Genomic DNA, 20,923 nt, shown 5'->3' with positions numbered 1-20,923 from the left:
AGAAAATCCAACACATCCCTACAGAAGGGGAGATTATGATGGCCATGATACTCTCGTGCAAGTCTACGACGCAATACCCACCTACAAGCTAGAGGGAGATCAGGAATATGTACATTAGCCGGTAGCTGTGGTAGAGGTGGCCGAAGTTGCAGAAATCGCTCCCACACCCAAACCTAAAACAGAAAGTTGACGTAAAGATTAACTATAACTAGGTAGAATTGGAACTAAACGACAAATTATTTGAATAACTTGTCACCTGTAGAAGTGACAGAAAGCCAGAAACGTCTCTCTGTGTGCCCATGGATGCCCGACACATCTGCCTATACAAAAAAGATAGGACAGCACCACCCCAGCTGTAGCTGACTGTATCATCAAAGTCTGCAATATGATGCAGAAAACGAAGGCTCACTAGGTTCCCCGAAGTGTTCGGGAACAAGACCCCCACAAATAGAAGGAGCAACAACAGCCTCGTATATTGCTCCACATCCACCTCCGCTGAGTCGTCGGTGATAGTATCGTGGATCTGCACCAAGTGGTCTCTAATGGGGACCAACTGCATACGACTACTCCCAATTGCTACATCTGGGTCCTCGGACCTGAAGCCCGTGAGCCTGTGCAGCATATCCATATATGAAGCCCGGTTAAAATATCTCATGTTCCCAGACAGTAAAACTGGCAAGCCATCGGTGGACAGGCCATATAAAATCTCGACGTCCTGGAGTGTGATGGTGGCTTCGCCGATGGGCAGATGGAAAGTGTGCGTCTCCGGTCGCCACCGCTCAATCAACGTCGTGATCAAAGCATAGTCGAGCTGTATCTGGCCAATGCTAATGATCCTATATAATCCCATCTCCTCCCGGTGATGGACCACACGGGGATGTAGAACACGGGGAGAAGTCAAAAACTCCCACAATAAATCCACTCTCCTGCCCCGAAAAGTCTGCGTAAGCAACTCTCCCCCTCATATATGCTCGGATCTATGCTGGGGTTGTAGGGGTAGTAGCTCCGACGTCCGAGGGCCGGGATGTATAGTGCATCCATGTCGTCAACTGCAAATTCATAATTTTTAATAACTATCATTAAAATTTATGTGTGTTTTTTATAATTTAAATTCATATTTTTTAACAACTTAATTGTAAAAATTATATATATACTTATGGGTTTCGTGTTAGATTTTCTGAGGCCCAATGGTACCAAACTACCATTAATAATTTTATGTTTTTTTAATAATTTTTATTCATATTTTTTAATAACTTAATTGTAAAAATTATATATATATATATATATATATATATATATAATTTTTATAATTATGGGTTTCGTGCTAGATTTTCTGAAGCTCAGTGGTACCAAACTATCATTAATAATTTTATGTTTTTTTAATAATTTTTATTCATATTTATTTAATAACTAAATTGTAAAAATAATATATATATATATATATATATATATATATATATATTATAATTATGGGTTTCGTGCTAGATTTTCTGAGGCCCAGTAGTACCAAACTATCATTAATAATTTTATGTTTTTTAATAATTTTTATTCATATTTTTTAATAACTTAATTGTAAAAATTATATATATATATATATATATATATATATATATATATATAATTTTTATAATTATGGGTTTCGTGCTAGATTTTCTGAAGCTCAGTGGTACCAAACTATCATTAATAATTTTATGTTTTTTTAATAATTTTTATTCATATTTATTTAATAACTAAATTGTAAAAATAATATATATATATATATATATAATTATGGGTTTCGTGCTAGAATATAAGATAATTAAACAATTACTACACAATACTACGCTACAAGGCTCTACATTTTTCTACGCTAAAAGGGTCTACGTTTTACTACGCTAAAAAAGTATACATTTTACTACGCTAAAAAATAATCTAAACTAAACGGCATAAAAACACATAAATATACATGAGGATATTAACAAACACATTTTTTAGACTAATTTACATATTTTTATACAACACTAAAATTAAATCCGGATAAAATTTAACATGCTAGTTTCGGAAAAAATAAACACAAACCGAAATAGAACACATACAAATCAAGTAATATGCATTGTTATAAAAGTTTCAACTTAAAATAAATCGAAATACCTCGATTTAGAATTTTCGAAATGTAGATAGATCGAAATTTTGACTCCGGAAGAGTGAATCCACAATAACACGAAGCTCTACTCGACAGTGGGACCACAAATATTAAACTTTTATGTGACGGGGGGACCCAAAAAAAAAAATTTAAAAAAATGGGGGCAGAATCGGTGGTGGTGGGGGGGACCAGAAATGAAAATGAGGGAGATGGAACGAAGAAGAAGAAGATGGAGGATTTGTATTAAGGGGTATAGCGCCACTATTAATGGCGCTATATGTTCAGGTAATAAGGCGTATAGCGCCATTATTAATGGCGCTATGTAAGGTTTGTCAGTATAACGCCACTAATAGTGGCGCTTTACAGTAACGGTACAGTTAACGTTACTGTATAGCGCCACTATTAGTGGCGTTATATATAGTTTGGTAACTTTTTTTTACACTTATTTGCGTATTTTGAGTAAAAATAAACCACATTTTGGTTCCGCACTCCTATTTTAGATGCTATCACCTTGCCACATCAGACGTCAGGAGGGTTCAAAGGTGTCAAATTGCTAAGTCCATTGATGATGCATCATGCTGTGTCATAGCTCCAAAATGTACGCAATTGTCTAAGTTTTGAGCAAGGATTAATAGATTTGCGTTCAAGATCTTTGACGCTTTATTGGGTATTGATGTTTGTATCAGGCCTCGACTTTGGGGAGCGCGATCGGCGCTCAACCGAGATAACCCGCTGAGCAAGCCTATATAATACCTCATACCCGAGCTCTCCCATGATTAAGGAAAAGATCTAATTAAAGGTGTTTAACGGGGGCTGGGACGAGCTGGACAAAAAAAATAGCCCGTCCGTTTTGGTTAGCAGGCTGGTGGCGGATTGGATATTGCCACGACCTTAAAACCGTTCCGGTTGTGATGGAGCCTATCGTGAAACTAGGACAGCCGACACAATTCCCAAATTAACCATTTTTCTATAAAAGTCATTTTAAGCCATTAATTTAACAAGAAATCCCATAATAAAGGTCTAAATAACCAGTGCGTAAACATAACACAAGCCTGACATCGGGGTGTCATAAGTCACGAGCATCTACTAAGGTTTGAATACAACGAAGAGTCTAAAAAAATATGATAACGGGCTAAGGAAGATAAGAGGGAGAGAGAGCAGGGCTGCGAACGTCGGGAAACTACCTTGCTATCTCCGATTCTGCCACTGAATGATCAACACCCGCTACCGGGTTTAGAAATACCTGAATCTGCACACAAGGTATAGGGAGTAATGTGAGTACGCCAACTCAGTAAGTAATAAAAGTAAATGAAAGCTGAGCAGTAAGAAAACACGTAAACCACGTCATAACGCTACAACAATTACAGTACATTTTCAAAATAGTACAAAAATCATTTATTTCGTAAATCAAACTCAGTTTCAGTAAAAACCCTTTCCTTTTTAAAACATCTCCCAATAGCTTCAAACGAGTGATAAAACAGTGAGTAAAATGATAGAAACGTAATATGATGACTTGGTCGGTCGTCTTAAGAATTTACGCCCTGATCCCCATTAACTGCCTTCCCTGAGTTTATTTCTGCTATTTTGATTTGCCGGGATGTACAGTTTTGAATTTCGGAGAGTTTTGGGACACTTAGTCCCTAAATGAAAGCTTAAGTGTTAGAAAGTTGACCATAGTCAAAATAGTGTGAAGATGGCTTCGGAGTGGAAATCCGATAGTTCCATTAGCTCCGTTAGCTGATTTCACGCTTAGGAACGTGTTCGGATTGTGTTTTGGAGGTCCGTATCTAATTTAGGCTTGAAATGCCGAAAGTTGAATTTTTGAAGTTTCAGGTTCAATAGTGAGATTTTGATCCGAGGGTCGGAATGGAATTCCGAGAGTTGCAGTAGTTCCGTTGTGTCATTTGGGATGTGTGTGCATAATTTCAAGTCATTTGGACGAGGTTTGATACACTTTTTGATCGAAAACGTGTTTTTAGAGTTTTTGGAATTCTTAAGCTTGAATCCGATGAAAAGTACGTGTTTTGATGTTGTTTTGAGCGTTCCGAAGGTTGGAACAAGTTTGAATGATGTTTTAGAGATGATTGGCAGGTTTGGTTGAGGTCCCGGGGGGCCTCGGGTGTGTTTCGAATGCTCAACGGGTCATTTTGGAGCTTATAGAATTGCAGAAAAATCCGGTATCTGATTTCCTTAATTGCGTTCGCGACCTTCCATCCGCGTTCGCGTAGTGTAATTTTGGAGGGTGATTAAATTGTTCTTCGCTATCGCGGAAGTCTGCCCCCTCCTCCTTTGTGTTCGCATCCATCGTTTCACGTTCGCGTAGTAGAACTAGGAGTCGGGGGTACAGTGACCTTTTTCCCTTCGCGTCCGCATTGTTTTGTCCGCGAACGCGTAAGCCTGCCTTTTTCTTCTTCGCGTTCGCGTGCCCCATCTCGTGTTCGCGTAGCCTAGTTCAGGAGCCATCAATTTTTACTCTTCACGATCGTAAGTCACCTTTCGCGATCGCGATGATCAAAACACCTGGGCAGAATTTAAAACCCAAAATCGAGGAGTTTAGACCATAATTCATATTTTGGAATTGGGAGCTCGGGAGATTGCAATTTTTGAAGAGATTTTCACCGGGGCGATTTGGGTAAGTGATTCCTATTCGGTATAGACTAATTTCCATGAATCTACACTTAAATCCATCCTATAGAAACAAATAAAGAGATTAAATAGACGTTAAAACAATAACAAAACAATTTAAAGCTCTCAAAAACATTTATAAATTTCAAGTTGGGAATCCTCTATATGACCTCTACACAATGCCACAATCTCTACACAAAGCAGCCAACGATAATTAGGATAGTCTAATTTAGTCAATAGTTTATAACAAGTCCTTGTGGGTTCGACATCCGGCTTCTAGTCACTTTATTACTTGACGATCGAGTGTACTTGCATGTGCGTTTGGCTGCAACAAGTTTATGATCCTTGTTTAGATAATTATGATAGTCTAATTTAGTCAATAGTTTTTGGCGCTATTATGGTGATTGTCCTAAATCTTTTATCCTTCTCCGAGTCCTTATTATGATCTTTCTAATAATGTTTGTGAGTTTGATAGGAACAACGATATGGAGACTTATGGAACATGATTCTCATATAATAAATATGTGAGGCATCTAGTGGAGCAAACTAATAAACTAGTAGAGCAAGGAGATGAAAACCGAAAAGCTAGAAAAGATCTCAGGGCAACAATGAAGAGCATAAAGACCAAAGTAAATGGACTAATGAAAATATTCAGTGATCAACAAGTTGCGGACTTAGTTGATATTCGGGAAGAGCGTCAAATTGAAGAAGAGAGCGAGTTCCATCAAGAGGAAATTTCTGAACAAGTGAAATTTTTTGAACAAGTGGAAATTTTGAGCCAAATGGAACAAGCTAAAAAATTGGAAATATCAAAGTGAGGAAATTACAGATGGGATTAAACACCTAATAAACATAAGATATTAGTTTGGACAAGACAATCAACAGATTTGGCAGTGCTATTCACGACTTGGAAGCTCAATTGGATGCAAAGATTGTTGTATCTACTGCACAACAAAATAATACTAAAATATTTGGAGTCGAGTACTCGCGGTAAGAACGTGGTCTCGGATTGATTTTTGAGCCGGTTCGAGGTAAGTGGCTTGTCTAACCTTGTGTGGGGGACCTTCCCCTTAGGATATGATATATTTGATAATTGAAATGCCTTGTACGTGAGGTGACGAGTGCGTACTTGAGCTAATTGTTGAAAAATCCGGTTTTTCCTTAAGTATTTCAATTGAGTTCTTTTTCCTGTTTTATTCTACTTGCAAATTTAGCTTGTTGCTAGTTTGGAAAAGCATGTTTAGTTGGCTTAATTGTCTATTTGCTTAAACTTCCTTAATTGCATTACGAGAAGCATGTTAGGTTAGAATTAACTGTTTACTTGGTACGACATTTAGCTTAATTGGGTATTCCTGTGTTGCTGCTGTGTGTTTTTACTTTGGGACTATGGGACGGCATCCCGGGAGATCCCCTATATGTATTTATGATATGAACTGAGGTGCGGGATACCAAGAGATCCCTGACACGTGTATTGAGGATAACAAGATATCCTCGGGATACCAAGAGATCTCTAGCATATATTGAGGATACCAAAAGATCCTCGGGATACCAAGAGATCCCTAACATATATTGAGGATACCAAGAGATCCCCGGTTATCATCCTTGTTATGAGTGGTACTTCTTGGTGTTTGTCTTTATTTCTGATTCCGTTATTGTACTCCTTACTATCCTGTGTAGATTCTCAATTGTACTATTTATATTATCATGTCATCTTATTATTTATTTGACCTCAGTAGGGTCCTGACCTTTCCTTGTCACTACCCAACCGAGGTTAGGCTTGGCATTTACTGAGTACCGCTGTGGTGTACTCATACCCCTTCTGCGTATGTTTTTCATGTGCAGATCCATGTACCGCTACTCAAGCCTACCATCCTTGAGGGAGGGAACTGCTTTAGAGACTTCGAGGTACATCTGCCGCGTCCGCAGACCAAGAAGTCTCTTTCTATTCCTGCTTTTAGTATTTAGCCCTTCTGTATTTTTCTGTTCTTATTAGACATTCCGGAGTTAGAGCAATGTGATATTTCTCTTAGCTTGTGATTCGTAGGTTTTCGGGTCTTGGATTTACGTATTTGTATTGAGAGTTAAACATGGTGTATGCCAAGAGACACATTTAAAACACGATTATTACTTTATTTCTGTTTTAAATTGTTTTACTTATGCAAATTTTGGTTTTTCTTCCGCAATTTATGCTTACCTAGTTGTAGATACTAGGTGTTGTCACGATGGTTCATGGAGGGCGAACCAGGGTCGTGATAAGTTGGTATAAGAGCTCTAAGTTCATAGGAGTCATGGATCACAAGCCGGTTTATTAGAGTCTCACTGATCGGTACATAGACGTCTGTACTTATCTATGAGAGGCTATGTAAATGTTAGGAAAATTCCACTTCATTTGATTTCCTTGTCGTGCGATATTTTGGCATCACAATTCTAAACTTTTGTCTTCTATTCTCTCACAGATGGTGAGGACAAGTGCTACCCAAGATGATCAGGCACTCGCGCCCCCTACTACAGCCGTCAAAGGTCGGGGCCGGGATAGAGGCCGAGGACGCGCACGTGGTGCAGCCAGAGCACCTGCGCGAGCTGGCGCCGCGGTACCACCAACAGTTCCAGTCGGAGTCCAGGCACCTGAAACGCCTACTGCTACCACTACTCCAGCCCTTCAGGAGACTTTGGCATAATTCATGAGCATGTACACCACTCTGGCTTAGGCAGGGTTGCTTCCCCTTGCTGCAGCCACGTCTCAGGCCGGGGGAGGAGCATAGACTCCCGCCGCCCGCACTCCTGAGAAGCGAGTGCATGTTGAGCAGGTCCCTGAGATTATTCCTATACTGCCTGTAGTGCTAGATCAACCCGAGGGCAAGGCAGCGGCTTTCGGGGAGGAGCAACTAAGGCTTGAGAGGTTCAAGAAGTACAAGCCTCCTGTATTCAGCGGTCTAGCATCGGAGGATGCTCTGGGATATCTAGATGAGAGTTACCGCATTCTCCATACCATGGGTATATCAGGATCGAGCGGGGTTTCCTTCACTACTTTCTAGCTTTGAGGAGCCGCCTATGAGTGGTGGCACACCTATGAGTTAGACAGTCCGGATGAGGCTACTTCACTGACTTGGACTCAATTTTCAGATCTGTTCCTAAGGGAGTATGTTCCTCAAATCCTCAGGGACGCATGGCGCAGTGTTTGAGCATTTGCGCCAGGGTGCTATGACTATCTCAGAGTATGTTGTCTGTTACACTAGCTTGGCTAGACATGCCCCAGTCTTGGTTTCTACTGTCGCGAAAGGGTTTGCCGGTTTATTAAGGGCCTTATTCCTAGCATCAGGTCTAGCATGGCTCGTGAGTTGGAGATGAACATCTCTTATCAATAGGTGGTGAGCATTGCTAAGAGGATTGAGGGTATGCATTCTAGGGAGAGAGAGGCCAAGAGGTCTCGAGAGTCGGGCCATTTCTCTGGTGCCCGTGTCCCAGCTGCAGGTCGTTATGGTAGGGGTTATATGAGTCGTCCTGTTCATTCAGCTCTTCCAGCAGCCAGTGATATTCCAGCTCCTCCTAGGCCTTAGAAGCCTTATTATGCACCTCCGTTTTCTAGCGCGCCTCCTACGCAGGGTGATTTCAGAGGTCAGTCCAACAGACCGGGCTCAAGCCAGTCACAACTACCACGTCCTCCCATAACTTGTTTTGAGTGTGGTGACACACGCCATGTAGTAAGGGATTGCCCTAGACTTGGGAGGAGTGCACCCCCACAGACTTCTCAGTCACAACGTGCCCCGCAGAGTTCTCAGGCTATAGTTACAGCTCCAGTTGCTACCCCACCTACTCAGCCAGCCAGAGGTGGAGGTCGGGGAGGTACAGGTCGCCCTAGAGGGGGAGGCCAGGCCCAATACTATACCCTTCCTGCCCGTACTGAGGCTGTTGGCTCCGATTCTATCATTATAGGTATTATACTAGTTTGTCACAGAGATGCATCGGTTCTACTCGATCCAGGATCTACTTAATCTTATGTGTCTTCTTATTTTGCTCCGCATTTGGGTGTATCTCAGGATTTTTTGAGCTCCCCTATTTATGTTTCTACTCCTGTGAGAGATTCTCTTATCGTGGACCATGTTTATCAATCGTGTTTGGTTGCTCTTAGTGGTTTTGAGACCAGAGCCGATTTATTGTTGCTCAGCATGGTAGATTTTGGCAGTATCTTGGGCATGGACTGGTTATCGCCCCATTATGCTATTCTTGATTATCACACCAAAACCGTGAATTACACCAACTCTCCTAACTAAAGTGATTTCATTTCTAAATAATTCAAGGCCACTCTTCACAATCAAGTTATAAATATGACATGCACCTAACATGAAATATTTCAGGAAGTGGTGGGTGTAGATGAAATTTTAATATTGTAATAGCAACATTGTTGTTAGAAGCATTATCAAATGACATACACAAAACTTTTTCTGCAAGATTATAAAATATAACAACTTCATGGATAGTATTACTTATAAATGCACTAGTATGACTTTGATCTTCATCATATTTAAAAATAATAATACGTTTTTGCGTACAAAAATTATCATCTATCCAGTGGTATATAACAGTCAGGTAATCATTTCCATTTACAGCACGACCAATATCAGAAGTAAGAGAAACTCTACAAGAAAGAATGACGAACAAATAACGTATATATGTTTGATATTGTCCAAAAAGCCTAAAGATATCAGCTCTACAAGTACTTCTAGAAATACCTTTAAACAAAGGGTTATAAATTCTTTGAATATAAGTAACAAAATACGGTGAAGAAGCAAAACTAAAAGGTAAACAACCTAAAACAATTATTTTAGCTAATTCTTCCCGATCTTTCTTAATATCGTATGTACCCATTAACCCCCCAATACTCGGGTTAAGTTTTTGTTGCCCATCTTCCTCATCTACTCCCCAATCAAGAGGGTAGAGCTCTACTATAAGCTTACGAAGTTGACCCGTTCCCCCTCCCTTATCGGGCTCATGTTTATAAAGTTCATTACAAATTCTACATTTTACATAATTTTTTTGATCTTCTAGTCTGTCAAAAAAATTCCAAGACTTACTTTTTAATCTTCGATTCTTCTTAATAGGAAGGGGAGTCTTACTTGTTCCACCCCTAATATTTTGAGTTTGACTAGCATTATCAGGTGTAGCTAGTGGTGTTTCAAGATTATCGGATGATTGAATATCATCTAAATCAGCATCTATACCATAATTTTCTTGCATTCTCTCACAATCTACATTTAAATTTTCAGGTGAACTTTCATAAATATATGTAAAGCTACTAGAAGAACCAACACCACCTCTTGATCTTTTGGAAGTTTTCTTACTACCACCTCTGCTAGTGCACACTTTTTTAGCTACTCTAAGTAAATTCATTATGTAAATTAAATTAAGAAATTAAATTAATAATTTCAAATAATAAAATAAGTGTACACCAAAGAAGAGAAAGAGATGGAACGAGTGTACCGGGATTCCGGATGCCGCTCTAATTTTGATATAATAAATCAAACTTCAATTGATAGACCGATACTTGATAGTTGATAGTACTCGATACCACATTTTATTTGAATACTTGATATTTAATAATAATAATTTTGTAATGGATAAACTAAATATTTGATGAAACTTGAAATAATAAGTAATTGGAAATTTAAGAACAATAATCAATAATATCAAGAGAGAATTGAGAGAGAATTAGAGTAGTAAGAGAGTGAATTATGAGAAAAAATGAAGAAGAAGAAAAAGGGAGGTTATTTATAGTTTTTTAAAAGGTTAAAATTATAATTTTTCAATTAAACATTACTAGTTTGACCTTCCCAACACCGACATATTACCCACACTATGTCTATGGAGCTTATAATATATACAAAGGAGTACAATGATAGTGCCAGTAACAAGGCCCCGGATATACCTCAAAACTAAATCTACAAAAAGCAAAAAATATACGATCCCGAAATAAAGTGGGGCTCACCAAGTTAGCTGGGAGGAAGGTGCACCGATATCACTGATCAAAGTCGTCTGCAGCTTGCATCCATTAAAGATGCAGCGCCCCCGGTAAAAAGAGGGTTAGAACATGTCGAATAGTACTAGTATGAAAACCAAAGACCCTCTTCAAGGATTGGAAGTGCAACATAAATGTGACGAATCATAGAAACAAATAAAGAGATTAAATAGCCGTTAAAACAATAACAAAACAATTTAAAGCTCTCAAAAACATTTATAAATTTCAAGTTGGGAATCCTCTATATGACCTCTACACAATGCCACAATCACTACACAAAGCAACCAACGATAATTAGGATAGTCTAATTTAGTCAATAGTTTATAACAAGTCCTTGTGGGTTCGACATCCGGCTTCTAGTCACTTTATTACTTGGCGATCGAGTGTACTTGCATGTGTGTTTGGCTGCAACAAGTTTATGATCCTTGTTTAGATAATTAGGATAGTCTAATTTAGTCAATAGTTTTTGGCGCTATTATGGTGATTGTCCTAAATCTTTTATCCTTCTCCGAGTCCTTATTATGATCTTTCTAATAATGTTTGTGAGTTTGATAGGAACAACGATATGGAGACTTGTGGAACATGATTCTCATATAATAAATATGTGAGGCATCTAGTGGAGCAAACTAATAAACTAGTAGAGCAAGGAGATGAAAACCGAAAAGCTAGAAAAGATCTCAGGGCAACAATGAAGAGCATAAAGACCAAAGTAAATGGACTAATGAAAATATTCAATGATCAACAAGTTGCGGACTTAGTTGATATTCAGGAAGAGCATCAAATTGAAGAAGAGAGCGAGTTCCATCAAGAGGAAATTTCTGAACAAGTGAAATTTTTTGAACAAGTGGAAATTTTAAGCCAAATGGAACAAGCTAAAAAATTGGAAATATCAAAGTGAGGAAATTACAGATGGGATTAAACACCTAATAAACATAAGATATTAGTTTGGACAAGACAATCAACAGATTTGGCAGTGCTATTCACGACTTGGAAGCTCAATTGGATGCAAAGATTGTTGTATCTACTGCACAACAAAATAATACTAAAATATGTGAAGCTGAAAAGGAGCTTATACGCTAAATTGAGGAGCTAAAAGTGGATAGTCAATTATTCGATCATATTTTTGTTGATGATGTCGACGTGGAGAAGAATGCACTAGAGTCATGTGAGGAAGTAGATAATATGCTACTTGAAGACTCTATTGTGTGTACGTACGAGGATGTAAATAGTAATACAATTCTAGAGTTGCGGCATATTGGCCCTCATTCCATACATTTTTTTCAATTTTGTATTTGGACGATGACATGAAAATCGAGTCATATGAGCCTTTGTAGGAGCCAATAGACCAGGAACAAAGTGTTTACATTCTTGAATTTGTCGTGCCAGAAAAATATAATTACATGTCTCATCTGATGGCCAAGAGGTGTGGAGTCCAATATTTTTTTTAAAAAATTGCCACCACACTACTTCCTTTATCTATAAAAACGACGGGCAGATTTATTACTGGAATGAATATATCTAACTTCTATATATTTGATATAATTTTAACAAAAGTTACATATTTAAAAATTAAGTAAAAATATTATAAATAATACTAGTAAAGGAAATATTGTTAAGATATTTAAAAGATATTTGCGAAAAAATTACACATGACTTCTCAAATATAGCAATAACATCATTAATTCTGGACCAGATGAGCAAAAAGCTAATAAAATTCTGAAAAATGTTCACGAGGCCACAAAGCAATTGATTTATTTGTATTCAGTAACTTTTTTTCCTGGATTCAGTAACCTTTATTTATATCTTAATTAAATTGGAGTTTTCCCCTACCTATATTAATTCTGTAAAAGAAAAACACATTGGGAAAAGCTTATTCCTTTCCAGGCGGGAAAATTATTCTTTTACCAAAATTCAAACTAACCCTCGCTTCTCATTGGTCCATTCAAAACGACACGGATCGCTTCTACAGAATCCTGCACCGTAGATTATATCAAAATCCAACGGCCCTCATCACCAATCCGAAAACCGAATACCAGAAATTCCACTATAAATACAACAAACACGCAAAATACACCCATCCACATCTACCGCTCAGACAATCAACTGATAATATCAATTCTTTTTCACAAATCACAACTTTGTTCTTTATCATTTCCAAATGGATACTGCCGGAAAAGCGAAAAAGGGTGCCGGCGGCAGAAAGGGTGGTGGCCAATCGAAGAAGCCGGTTTCCCGGTCCGTCAAAGCCGGTCTTCAATTCCCGGTCGGTAGAATTGGTCGTTACCTGAAGAAGGGTCGTTATGCTCAACGTGTTGGAAGTGGTGCTCCGGTTTATTTGGCTGCTGTTCTTGAGTATTTGGCCGCTGAAGTAAGTCATATTATCTGAAAATTTGATTTGGGATAAGTTAGTATTTCTTTGATTCGGGGTTTCAATATTTTCCCTGTGTTGCTTTCGGTTTTGGACTTATTTTTTGTCTAATTAAAAATGGGGTTTGTAGTTATTTATATGTGATTTGAACACGCTTAACACATTAAGTGAGTTTATTGAAAAAATTACCATAAATTATTGTAGGTGCTGGAATTGGCTGGGAATGCAGCGCGTGACAACAAGAAGAACAGAATTATTCCAAGGCATGTTCTGTTGGCTGTGAGGAACGATGAAGAGCTAGGGAAGCTTCTTGCGGGTGTGACCATTGCTCATGGCGGTGTTCTTCCAAATATCAACCCGATTTTGTTGCCTAAGAAAACTGGTGCTGAAAAGGAACCGAAATCTCCTGCTAAGGCCACAAAATCTCCAAGGAAAGCCGCAGCTTAGAGTTTTTTTTAGTGACTGTTGAAACTGAAACTTCTGTTAGTTTATTTCCCCTTTGTATGTAATTCTGGTGCTAGAATTAGTTCTTTTGTTGGTGAGGGAATTTGAGAAGAATATAGTTGTTATTCTGAACTTGGTGGTAGTTGTTCCTCATAGTCAAATCAATGAAACCCCTTGTTTCTACCTACGGTGTTTTCAATCTATACTCTGTTTTACATCAATCATTGTTAGGCATACTTATTTTGAGATGTAGAATGTAGTTAACTTTCTTTCTAAATTGAAGTTCTTTTTATCCCTTTAGTGAAGGACTTATATATTTAACAAAATTTAATGTTTCTCAGGGAGCTATTTAAAGAATAAGCAATCAGTTTCCTGTAACATATAAACAAAAGCTGAGAAAGCTAAATCTCTCAACTTATTTAGGATTGATAGTTAGTGTTATTGTTGTCCTTAGCATGAAGGTTCAGTCTTACTTGTTATTAAACCAACATTAGTAGTAAAACGGATCAGACCTCCAATCCTTCCATTGCTAGATCTACCTCCTTAATATTATTCAACATTATTAACAAGGTGAAAGCTAGATCTCTCCTATTTGGCATTAACCGGTGCATTCAAAAGGGTACAACTTAATCGTTGGTGAGAAAGATTCTCTCCTCCATGGAAGATAGCTGACAGAGAGAGACAACTAATGGTGCTGTGGAAAGAGTTGGGGTTATTACCGGACACTGTTTTAGAAAAGCAAAGAAAGTTGCTGATAAAATGGCATCGACACTAACTTTGATACATTGCCTCACCAGGTTAGAGGGCTAATAAATGCTGACTGATGGCTCCTTCCTACATTTCGAGTCAAGAAGAGAAAACCAAGCTGGCTAATTTATGAGCTTCCTTGAGGTAACAACTTTATCGCTACATTTTTTGTTGTTTTGCTTTATGAGGGACGGTTAGTTGATCCAGAATCCCCTCTATCACATCTCGTAAGGAAGGCTTGGGTATATTCTCCTCCTTCAAATGTACCAAGTGGCAATAAAATAGTGACTCGTTTAAGGAACCAGAAATTGTTTCACTTATTAACTTGTAGCTGTGCATCCAGCGCAGTAGCAGTCTTAGCAATGGTTTATATGACCATTTTGAATTCACAATAGACGTATTAAAACAACATGTACCCCTGTACTAATCTTCTCAAATTTTAGAAAGGAAAAAATGTCGAAGAAAGAGGAATCTGAATTAAATCCATAGCTCATTAACCGACTAAAATATGAAATTTCACAAAGCATGTCAGCGGATAAAATCCACAAATACTTGAAGTAAGCATGTGTCATGCCAATAATCTATTGTTCGACAAGTCTGACAATACAAATTCATAGGAACAAAAGCTAAAAAGAAACACTCATTAGAAAGCAATTCATAAAATAGAAAGAACAAGTTCACACTGTAAAGAGAATATCTGCAGGAGTGGGTGGCACATCTAGTGCCACTCCGTCTTCAATCTCACCCCACCCAATGAGACGCCAGTGGCCACCAACCCGACGGCTGAGCACCACCTTCTCGCCTATGCCAGTGCATACAGGTGCAGTTAGTTGCAATTTCGCGCTGTTATTTCTCGCTTTAATGACTTGAGCCCCAGTTGCCATGGACAATATATTCAGCATTAGTACCTCACCCTTTACCAGATTCGATACCTGCATTTCTGACTCTTTTTTCTCAACCCCTACATGCCGACGCAGCAGTTTAATTTTCCTGATCTGCAGATAAAAGATGATGAGAAATAAGTTGCCAAGAGGATTAGTGTAGGCACATATTCCTAGTGATTTGGTCAAACAATAAATGGTCAAATGTATCAGGAGGAACTATAAATGGAATGATTTAGTAAGCAATAAAAGATATTACAACAAAAGCTAAAAATGCTAAAGAATGCATGCTAACCTTAAGTTCAATATACACTTCAGGGAGTGTACCAACGTCTCCAAGGACTTGACCAACAAGCATATCGCTGCGTGATAGGGAAGGATCCATTGATGTGCCGACCCCAATAAGGCCTCCTGGCACAGCAAACTGAAGCTTATTCTGCTCTGCAAATAATGACATAATTCTGGAATATATTGGTCTACATATGATTTTTCCATCTGCAGTTTTGTCAAGGATGCCTGGACGAAGCTCAACCATCTGATTTACTTTTAAAACACCCTGAGAACAAGAGGTCAATGATATATGTTTAGACATAACAAAGTATTTAAAGGTTAAACTCAGATTTAATCATTACTTGGTTATCAACAGCTTCCAAAAATTGATCAGTGGGAATTGTCAAAAGACAACTTTCATCAGATACATTAAAAGATGTTCTTTATAGTGTGTGGCAGATAGTAATAACAGTTATGAGAACAATTTGCATCAACCCCAGACAACAGGAATGTACCTTAATGATACTTCCACCTACAACACCACCCTTCATGTCATCAATACCACAACCAGGCTTATTCACATCGAAAGATCGAATCACAACCATACGGGGAGGTGATACAAAATCTCTCTTTGGAATGGGAATCCTTGCAATATATTCACAAACAGCATCAATGTTGTACTGAAGCTGCGCTGAAATAGGTACTACTGGTGCACCTTCTGCAACTGTTCCCTGATAGGTATGAGATGAATTCTTCTTTAGCAAAATGTTAAAATACCAGGTAATCAACTTGCAAAACGCTTTGGAATGACTAACCTTGAGAAATTCACGGATTGCTTTATACTGATTTCTAGCTTGATCCTGCTGTATAATGTCAACTTTGTTCTGAAGAATGATTAGGTTTTGGAGCTTCAAGATGTCAACAGCAGATAAATGCTCTAGAGTCTGGGGCTGAGGACAACTTTCATTGGCAGCTATTAGAAGAAAAGCTCCATCCATAATTGTTGCCCCGCTCAGCATTCTAGTCATCAGTATCTCATGCCCCTACACCAAGTCATAACAAAGCAGCCAAAGCTAAATATAGTTACAATGTAGTAATATTGTAACTCAATACTCATAGATTAATGGGACCACCAAAATTTTGAGGTAACACATTTGGCAAAAAGTACAGATGCTTTGCCAGGTTTCAAGTCGCGGAAAAACTGACTTATCACCTATAATCCTAAACATACCAACTCCTAGAAAGATAAAAAGCAGCATGACTATAAAATAAAAAAAGAAAACAATTTCAAGGCAGGGATCATTCAGACGAGTTACCATGTGATCAATCCTAAATTATATTGCCAAAATTCAGAATAAAGGCTCTTCACAGTTTTATAAGAATTCTGTAGCAAAATATAAATGCAAAGAACAAATTCTACTAGCTTGTCGCCAAGTGCAGCAATGTTTTAAGGTTCCACGAATGAAGTAGCCATACCGGGCAATCTACAAAAGAAATGTGTCTGAGCAGTTTCATCTTGCAGTTCTTGAATCCAGGAACATCACATGGAGGATTATCTTCTTTACCACTTCCATATGACCTAAAAAATTAGGTAGATCTTAACAATATATTCTTCAAGAAAGCATGGGAACAAATAATTCACATTAACATACGTACTTGTAGCATAAGGGCCGCGGGCAACTTTCATCCTCACATTTGTATATCTTTGCATTTGCGTATCCAAGTTTCACAGTTATGTTACACTCCAGTTCACATTTGAATCGAGTAGTCTGATAATTAGATGTCATAAAAAAGTAAGAGCTCCATAAAAGCAAGTTAAACGAGAGGTAAAAATTAGAGGATTTTTCATAAAGCACTATAGTTTAGAGCCTAGTAACTATAGTTTGTCTAATTACGATTAATAACTACTATTCGTGCAATTGTATTCATTCGCGTAACTGTTGTATCAACTGTAACCAAGGCGAATTACAAGGTGTATACAAAAGATACACCTGTATACGGGGTGTATACAAGTATTCAACGAATACAACCAAGGCGAATTACAGAATTATAGAAAAATAAAATGCTCTTGCTGAGAGTCGAACTCAAGATGTCCGGTAACTAAGCGGGCCCTCTAACCAATTGAGCTAAGAGAGCTTGTTGCTCTCTTATTTCCGTTCAAAACACTTAATCACTAGTTTCATGGATTTGCTATAAAATTCAAATATAGCTCCGAATGCTAAATTTGCTGAAAGTATAGCTACGAATGGTAAATACAGTGTATATGTCGCGTAATTTTCCCTAAAATTATAATTTGGTTAATTCACAGAAATCTCGTATTAACAAGATTATAGAAAAAACAGTTATCACTTTTTCAACCTTGTTTTTCTCCTATCTAGTATAATTTATGGACAAGATGATCAAACAAAAAACAAAAGAAATTGAGACGGCCAAACATAACAAAAAGTATTCAAAGGGCTACAGACAAAAGAGTAATTAAGGGTACCTGGATACCAGAGATTGCCCTGACAACAGTGGTTTTGCCATGTGCTACATGGCCAATTAGGCCTAACAAAAGTTTAAACCATTTTATTAGTCCATAATTAACTTGTTCAGGAAAACAAGAATGAGGTTATAATAAAAATTACCAATGTTGATTGTAGGCTGCCTGGATATAACTTCAGGTGAAAGTGGATGTAGTTTCGTCACATCCAGCTTTCTTGAATCCTGCTCCATTATTATCTCTTTCTGAGCCATCTTCTTCAACATTCAGAATAAATTGCTCAATCCTGTATGAAATCAGCATTAACACTATTTACTACCCGAACACCATAATACATATAATTGATCCTTCATTATACATTCTACGCTAACACAATATGAAAATTTCACCTTAAAAGAGAGAAACTTGTTTCAAAAGTTCTGTTTCTGATGGGCACTTGTGGATTTGAAATTGAGATTGGTAAGGCTGCTATCGAGAAGAAGAAGATCGCCATTGTGCTCTGAAACTTTGTTAGGTTAGGCTAAAACTCCCATGGTGAATTAGGGTTTAATTAATGACTATGTTTGAGATTTTGAATTAATTAATATTGAAGATGAGAAGTCTATAGGCTGTCTATATATATCTATTCCTATACTATAAGTGGGAATAACCAGGCAGCTCGTGGTCACAGTTACTTTGGCAGCGCCGTTTTTTTGAAGAATTCTTATGCCCCTGAATAATCTCTTTATTGCTTCAGTTGCCACTGGTATTTGAGTAAATATAACAAACTTTGAGAACAATTTAACTGTTCAAAAAGGGCATGGTTCTGATTCATGTTGAAGTACACGTACAACAACATTTTCCGTTCCTTCTTTTTGTGTTTTTTTTTTTTGGCTAAAAAACATGAATGTTTTACTTGCACTTTTCTTCAGTCAATTTTGCTTGTCCAAGGTTATTTGACCCTTTGACAGTGTAACTATACAGTAATTCTTCCAAAAGTGAAATTTTATTTCCCGATAAAATAGAAGTAACAACAGACTTTCCTTAAGCTAAAATTTATCTAATTTAAATATTAAATATGTATCCTACGATTATTAAGCATGTTAATTTTAATTTAATTTAATTATTTAGTGTCAGCCTTTTTATGTTCTAATTATGAAAACAGTGTAACCCATCTTTCCTCTCTGAATTAATTGTACCGGATCCTTACTAGACCTTTACACATCATTTTACTCATTTATTTTATTTTATAGAGCTTTTCATTAATTTTATATATCTCTAAAGCATTAGTAAAAGTATCTTTGCCGAGGGTCTATCAAAAACACTATTTTTGCCCGTTCAGAATAGGGGTAAAGCTGCGTATATCTTATCATTCCCAGACCGCACTTGTGAAATTACAGTGGGTGGTAGTTATTGTTGTTGTCTAGAGTATTAGTAAATTGACATTGATATACCTGAAAATAAAAATTCATTCAAAATATGTTTTAACAGTAATAGTAGCGCTTATAATTGGAGCAGTAAATTGATTAGCTAAAATTAAATTGATCCATTGTAACCGCACATATCTTCTTTCACAATTCCTATGACTTTGTATTGTTTGTTATTTTCTCCCACTAAAAAATTGTAGATAGTTTATCCAAAAAGTGGTACTGCTTCTGGTAAAACACAATAATGACATCAGATGCTTAAGAGATAAATTTTATATAGATCTTAACTATGCGGAATTGAAACTTTTTAAAATTATTTTACCTTTTTAAATAATATCTAAATATATAATTTTTGTAAAAAATAAATTAATTTACGCCTGACTTATCAATTATGGCATTGCCTAGATGGTATATTTTTGGGATAGAAAAACATTATTGTACTATTATATATTTTTAATTTGGGTTCGACGAATGGGTATAGAATGACACCGATCTTACTTGGTAGGCGCTACCATATCAGGTTATACAAAAAAATTAATTGTTTTGTGAGAGAGATTGTAATTTCATTTCCAAATAGCTATTTTTTTTAGGAATAACCAATGAGTTACTTTCAATTGTTTTTTGGATTATTTTGTCTGACCGTTTTTCCTTTTTAGCTTATTGTAGTTGCTAAGCAGTCATTCTTTCTCTTTTTGGTTTAATTATAATCATATTTTAAATGTACTGCATAATTTAGATTGTAAAGGACTTTGTTGATTTCTAATGAATAGGGATAAAATTTCCTGAAATCTTGGCCAACCATATATTGTTACTATAATATTAAGAAAATATTTTTTAATTAAAGCCTAACACAAACTTCTACTCTATAAAGTACTTTTTCAAATAATACTGTTCAAAAATCTTAATATATTTTTAAAATTTATAATGATACCTAATTCAAAACTATTTTACAAACTAAAAATTAACAATGTGATCTCATTGCTATTCATTCATTTCATATCAAACTTGCTTTCTTACAAATTAACCTGTTCAAACTTATAAAATTATGCGATAAATGAATTCAAATAGACACCATGGCCCATTCTATTATTAATAATGCAGGAACGCGGAACAGAAACATAGGATTTAATCATTTTTTTTAATTTTATAAATTGAGTAAAGTGAATACCCAAGTTGGACAATTTTGTGACAAAAGGGAAGCTAAAAAACGTTTTTTAATTACGAAAATACAACCCCATGGTTTGTTATTATGCCATCAAGAAAAGATAAAACCACTCTAAAAGAAATGTAAGAGTCCAAAACACTTTACAACTAGAATGAATAGGAACAAATATTGTATTTTTGAAGTTACAGTAAGATATCATACAACTTAGATCACCAAAAATTTGAATGAATAAAAAAAAAAAAAAATCAAATCTGCAATATAGTAATTGGGCCCATTCTTTACTAGTACGAGTATAAAAGAACATAACCTTCTCATGGTGGGGCCCAACTCACTTTTAATCCGATTAAACAACAATAAAAAGCACTGCTATTCTTGGGCTCCAAGTAATATACGTATGTCC

The 20,923-nt window shown here is 36.9% G+C and overlaps 2 protein-coding genes across 2 annotated transcripts; one reads left to right on the top strand and one right to left on the bottom strand.

Annotated features, from left to right (window-relative positions):
- The first annotated feature begins 12,833 nt into the window (after positions 1-12,833).
- On the top strand, positions 12,834-13,757 carry LOC104218071 (histone H2A). Its single transcript, XM_009768467.2, has 2 exons — positions 12,834-13,128; positions 13,333-13,757. Exons 1-2 carry the CDS (start codon positions 12,919-12,921, stop codon positions 13,573-13,575), a joined length of 453 nt encoding a protein of 150 aa, XP_009766769.1. The 5' UTR covers positions 12,834-12,918; the 3' UTR covers positions 13,576-13,757.
- A 1,035-nt stretch (positions 13,758-14,792) lies between these two features.
- On the bottom strand, positions 14,793-18,514 carry LOC104218070 (eukaryotic translation initiation factor 2 subunit gamma-like). The gene is made up of 9 exons (XM_009768465.2): positions 18,342-18,514; positions 18,098-18,238; positions 17,956-18,017; positions 17,127-17,239; positions 16,947-17,049; positions 16,286-16,513; positions 15,986-16,201; positions 15,496-15,756; positions 14,793-15,314 (listed from the first exon to the last, which is right to left on the bottom strand). Exons 2-9 carry the CDS (start codon positions 18,216-18,218, stop codon positions 14,997-14,999), a joined length of 1,422 nt encoding a protein of 473 aa, XP_009766767.1. The 5' UTR covers positions 18,219-18,238; positions 18,342-18,514; the 3' UTR covers positions 14,793-14,996.
- Between the last annotated feature and the right edge of the window lie 2,409 nt (positions 18,515-20,923).

The sequence above is a fragment of the Nicotiana sylvestris genome, chromosome 2 (genome assembly GCF_000393655.2).
Source record: "Nicotiana sylvestris chromosome 2, ASM39365v2, whole genome shotgun sequence".
Classification (NCBI taxonomy): Eukaryota; Viridiplantae; Streptophyta; class Magnoliopsida; order Solanales; family Solanaceae; genus Nicotiana; species Nicotiana sylvestris.
This window is presented reverse-complemented; position numbering and strand designations above follow the sequence as displayed.